This window comes from Cervus elaphus, chromosome 32 (assembly GCF_910594005.1).
Source record: "Cervus elaphus chromosome 32, mCerEla1.1, whole genome shotgun sequence".
NCBI lineage: Eukaryota > Metazoa > Chordata > Mammalia > Artiodactyla > Cervidae > Cervus > Cervus elaphus.
In genome coordinates, this window is record NC_057846.1 from 34049162 (window position 1) to 34055161 (window position 6000).

The 6000-nt window shown below is 43.7% G+C and overlaps 1 protein-coding gene across 1 annotated transcript in view; it reads right to left on the reverse strand.

The window, feature by feature from the left end:
- GTF2E2 (general transcription factor IIE subunit 2) overlaps positions 1-5190 on the reverse strand; it is an 80606-nt gene extending 75416 nt beyond the window's left edge. Inside the window, exons 1-2 of the mRNA XM_043893567.1 lie at positions 4861-5190; positions 231-394 (exon numbers count right to left, since the gene is read on the reverse strand). Coding sequence (XP_043749502.1) covers positions 231-390 — 160 coding nt within the window. The 5' untranslated portion in view covers positions 391-394; positions 4861-5190. The remainder of the gene's footprint in view (positions 1-230; positions 395-4860) is intronic.
- Positions 5191-6000: the final 810 nt, after the last annotated feature.

A 6000-nucleotide genomic window follows, 5' to 3' on the forward strand; every position in this document is an offset into this window, starting at 1 on the left:
AACTATAAGGTACGTAATTTAAACCTCAATGAAGGTTGTTTTTTTTAAAGATAATAACCTAAATTCTAATTACAAAACAACTATTAACATCTTAAGAGCAAAAAAACTCATCATTTTAGCCCTTATACTTAACAAACTAAGAATCAATACGAATGTTGAACTAAAAAATGAATTTACCATGACGAAGTGGTTCCCTGAAAAATAAAAACTAAACAGTCAATTCTACTAACCAGAATTTTGTTTAGAGCCCGATGATCCTCCATGTTCTAGCTTTGCTTTTTTCTTCTTTGATGACGACGCCTCAGAAGACACAGAACGTTTTTCTACTACAGGAGTGGAAAGAGCTCGTTTCTTGAACAGCTCCCGTTCTCTCAAAAGGCTTGGATCCATAATGCTGCAAAGGTAAAAAGTTTTTTTGATACAGATTCAAGTCACTCAAATCTATATGCCAAATCCACAGGTCTCAACAAAAGTTACTTCCCAAACAAAATTGCCCTTTATTACCAATTCTCTAGGACTTGTATTCATTCACTTCCTCATTCACTAAAAAAAAAAAAACCTTTAATTTGTGCCTGTTATGTGCCAAGCACTGCGCTAGGCACTAGTAAAGAAAAACAGGATTATTCTCTAAAGCTCCAGAACTTACGCTTGTCCAAGACGACCGCCACTGGCTGAAGTGCCAATTGGGCACCTCAAATGGGGACAGAGATAAGATGTACTCTAAGTGTAAAATACACACCAGATTTAAAAAGACTCAATACAGGGACTTCCCTGATACCTCAGTGGTTAAGACTGTACTGACAATACAGCAAACACAGGTTCAGTCCCTGGTCAGGGAAGGAAGATCCCTGAATGGCATGAGGTGCAGCCAAAAAACTAAAAAGACTCATTATAGCGAAAAAACGTTTTAAATTGCTGAAATATTTTAAATGGACTATGTGATAACTAGAGGTTAATGTAATAATATTATGGATATACTGGGTTAAGTAAAATATTAATTTGCCCTATTTTTTCTAAATTAAGGCCACTAGAAAATTTTAAATTACACGTGTGGCTGACACTCACAGCTCATACAGTATTCCTACTGGACAATGGTGCTTCAGAAGCACTGGGCAGAAATTAGGAGACAGATTTAGGCTCATTGCAAAAATAGAACCATCAGAATTAGCTGTTAATTAAAAGGTTTATTTTCAAACTGGTGGACTATCATAAACAATGAAGAGGCTGAATTAATATTTGTTAAGAAATATCTACAGAAAACTCCTTATTTGGAGGGAGGTGGGACTAGATAGATTTCTTTGGATTTTTTTCCGTTTTAGAGTTCAACATTCTGAGCAACTTCAGTACAACCAGAGAAACCACAGGTTATTCAACAAGTATTTTATTTTTATTTCTTTTTCCATTTATTTTTATTAGTTGGAGGCTAATTACTTTACAATATTGTAGTGGGTTTTGTCATACATTGACATGAATCAGCCATGGTTTTACATGTATTCCCCATCCCGATCCCCCCTCCCACCTCCCTCTCTACCCGCTCCCTCTGGGTCTTACAAGTATTTTAAAACACTCCTCTCTTGTCTGAACTCTCCCTAGAACCCTACGGAGAGTCTCAGAAGTACACAAGATGACTATGTAAATGATTTCTACGCTATTCAGACTAGTGTTCATAAGTTCATAAGCAAACTCTCAGAGGAAATGTAACGGAGCAGGACCCTATGGTCCTTGCCCCCACCAAGTCCTCTGCCTGCCTTTTCTTTGTGGAAAACTTCAAAGTTTAATCAGAGAAGGGAAGAAACAAAGGAAAACAATCAAAGGAGACTAAATAATAATAATGTAGTCAGTAAGCATAGTCAGGGACCTTCAGTTCCTTCTCAAGTACTATAGATAACATTTTGAGCCATATCCTGTGAGCTTGTCTTACAGATACTGAAACCCAGGTGGGAGAAGTTACTACATGATGACCACACTGTACCCACAACAGAAGCTGCCACAATTCCGAGAACTAGCCTCAAAGAAATGTGAACAAATGGACCCTGGAACTGAAGATTAACTGTACCTATAGCAGCCAAGGTGACGCTGGTCAGACCACTGGTGACCAACGTGAAGATGACTGTCGAGCTGACTGTGCTGTTTCTGCAACAGCCCCCTTCTTTTATCTATAAAAGCTCTCGCCCCACCACCAATGGGGGGAGGGGGAGGTGGCGCAGTGAGTCGGCCTTTGGACAGACATATGCCCTCTCCCGGCCTGCTTTATTTCAAAGCAAACTTTCCTTTCCTCCAACCTGGCCTCTTACTGGCTTTTGAGCGGCAAGTAGCCAGACCCCACACACCCTTCTGTGACGAAAAAGAGACTCTTACACTTTGAAAGCTTTCAGGCAAGTAGTAGCTCAATAAATATTTTGCAAATGACTAACAAACAGAAGAACATCTTTAAATTGCCCTAGCCTCACTGTTAATAGTTTTACAAGCCTTTATTAAATGTCTTCTGTTTGTGGGGCACTGTACTGCACTGCAGCCTTTGGAAAGTTTTGGAAGACAAATCCTTGCCTTCAAGAAGCTTACGTTTGAGAACATGAATGCACTCAGCACCTCGCTTAAAAAGCAATGAATAAATAAAACGTGACTTAGCGTGCTAAAAGTTAAAAACGTAAGCACTGAATATCACTCAGTCATGAAAAAGAATGAAATACCGCTATATGCACAATATGGACCTAGAGATTATTACACTAAGCAAAGTCTGAAAAAGTAAGACAAATAGCATATGATTTCATTACTTGTGGAGTCTAAAAGATGACATAAAGGAACACATCTACAAAACAAAAACAGACTCATAATTGTAGAGAACAAGCTTGTGGTTGTCAAGCAAGATAGGGGAAGAGAGAAGGGAAGGGTTGGGAGTTTCGGATTAGCCGATGCAAACTATTATACAGGATGGATAAACAGGTCCTACTGTACAGTACAGGGAACTATGTCCAATATCCTGTGATAAAACATAATGGAAAAGAATATGACAGAGTGTATGTTTAACTAAGCCACTCTGCTATACAGCAGAAATTAGAAACACTGTAAATTAACTATACTTCAATAAAATTTTATAAAAGCACTGATAAGAAATAAACTTGTCAAACTTCAGGTAAGGAGAGAAGAATCACTGACCCTGGACCTTGAATCTAAGACCTCCCTAAATTCTGACCCCTAACAGTAACATGACCTAGGGAATCCACTGCTGCTGCTGCTGCTGCTAAGTCGCTTCAGTCCTGTCGGACTCTGTGCGACCCCAGATGGCAGCCCACCAGGCTCCCCCATCCCTGGGATTCTCCAGGCAAGAAAACAGGAGTGGGTTGCCATTTCCTTCTCCAGGGAATCCACTAGACCTCTCTAAATCCAATTTCATCATAAGTAAAATGAGGATACTACCAATGCTGTCTACATCTAGCCCAATTCTAAGAATAAAATGAGAAAATGTTTGTGAAAGTGGTTTTGTAAGTAGCAAAGCTAGACCAACATGTTATTTCAGAACTATTATTTTGACTTGGATCTGAAAAGAAATAACCCAGTGATTATACTCAGATGAGAAAGGTAGGAGACAGTCTTGGGGGAGGGAAAGTGTATTAGAACAAGAAAGAATTTCCGAATGATGTGGTGGGGGGAAGAGAGGGGGGAAACAAGCCTAAAACAACAAACACCTGCTGATTTCACCTTGTAAAGACAGATTATTAACCCAGGCTTTTATAACCACGATTTTAACACAGATTTAAATAAAAGTCTTACAGTTTACAAAGACCTGGATGTTTACAGCATTTGATCCTCACAACTCTATGAGATACCAGGTATTTATGTTATTACACCTGAAGAGGCAGAGTTAAGATCACACAGCTGAAAGTACACAGCCTGGACGCCAGGAGACTGATTCCTAAACCGGGTGCTCCTTATTCCAGAACTAAAATGCTGGTAAAAGCCTCCAAAACAAAAGCCTCCAAAACAAAAGTGAGTGGTATGGGTCAAGTTCAACGGTACCTAGAACAGAGAGTTTAATGTCTTCCACCTTTTTCTCAGTAGACTACTCCGCACCTGAAGAGTTTCACGTGTACTGACCTGTGTGGTAACAGGACACATCAACCTCCCCGTTTTACACTGAAACACACATCACTGCCACAACTCAGAGAGTTCACGTGTTCCCCCGCTGAGAAGCCGAAAGTTCAGCGAAAATCCACTTTATCATTTGATTTCTTTCAATCTTTCTACTCTTTTCCTCTCTTGCTTCATTTGCCTGCCTGAGCCTCGCAGGGGCCAATATTGCTTTGAATAGCCGGCAAGCTGAGAATGAGAGACTGCTTACCCCTGAAAAGACAGAAACGTAGAGGTGGAAGGGGAAAAAGTACCGCAGCGACTTGTTTTGGAAAATGTCTTTAGACTTTGCAGAAAACTATTATAACTATTCAAGGTTAGGAATCATTCCAAACTAGGTTTCCAAGAGGCAGCTGAAAAAAAAAAAAAAAAAATCCGTGAAGGAGCACCTAAATCACAGCCTTTACTTGGCTGGGCGCCGCGGTTCCCCAAACTCCACACACCTGGTCCGTGCGGCTACAGCTAATGTTAAGTCTGGGGGCTCAGGAGAGGCACGACCAGCTCTCCAATTCGAATTTCCCCTCTTTCCAACCCAAAACTTTGCTCACTGACCCTCCGGCCTCGGAAACAATGCTCCCGAGCGGCTGTAACCGGGTTAAGCGTTTCGGGCAGGAAACCACAGCCCCGGCTCCCCGGGGGATGGGAGGCCGCGTGACCCCGGGAATGGGAGGAGGCCCCGAAGAACAACAGGCTGGGGCTCCGCGCCCCAAACCCGGCGTCCGCAGCTCCTACCTGAGCCCGGAGGGCCGCCCCACGCGCCCCGCCGCCGCCTCCCAGCGCCTCCGCCTGGACCAGCTGCCCACGCCCGCGTGGCTGCCGCTTCGGGCTCGTTGTCAGCGCCTCCACCTCCCGGCACGCATGCCCAGCGCGGCCCCGCCAGCTCGGGGGTCTCCGCACTGGCGGCGGCGGCGGCTGAGGCGGCGACTCTTCCCCCAGCTCCGCCCGCCACTTCCTGATCGGGCGGCTGGGAGCTCAGTCCCGGTAGGCACCGCGGCGCCTCGGCCGCCGAGAAGGCGCATGCGTCATCCCGTGCTCCGCCCAGGTATCGCGGGAGGGAAATCTACCCACTTGTGCGTCCCGATTTCCATGACAACGGAAGGATGCCTGGGGGAGGGACGTAACTAGGAATTGAGTCACTTCAGTTCAGTCCCTCAGTCGTGTCCGACTTTTCGCGACCCCGTGGACTGCAGCACTCCAGGCCTCCCTGTCCATCACCAACTCCCGGAGTTGAGTAGCCGCAGCTAAAATGGTGCGACTTTACATTAGATGCCATTCACCGTCACCTAAAATTCGGAGAACATTGTTCCAGCTCTCTCTCTACACACCTGAGTGAAACAATAGACCCAGTGAAACTAAATGACTGGTTCGAGACAGCACAGCTAGCAAAGGCAAAGTCTGAAGCAAATTCCGGTTTCTGAACTCCGAACCCCCATCCCTGTAAACACTCACACTCTTAGAAAAGGATTTGGGATTCAGCAGCAGCGTAAAGGGGTAAAAATAAAAATAAAGCGGCTGAAAAGACAACTGCCCTTGTCCACAGCCTGCAGTGTATTGGAGCGTGTCAAATTGTGCTGCTGGCCTTGCCTCACTCCTGCAGCCTGAAGCGACCGCATAGTCAGTGCTCTTCTATTTTATAGCTGTCCTTTACTTAATGCTCGTTACTCCTCAAGTTACTTGTGTTTCGGTTTTCACATCTGGGAAATGGGAATAATAAGTGAACTACCGCAATGGGTTACTTTCATTGGACTGTTGTGAAGGTTGAATGAGATAATAAATAAAATTTTAATCAAAATTTGGAAATAAAGCCAAAAGATTATTGTGTAGGTTTGTTTTTTACATTTTTATTGTATTTATTTGACTGAAGCATCATTG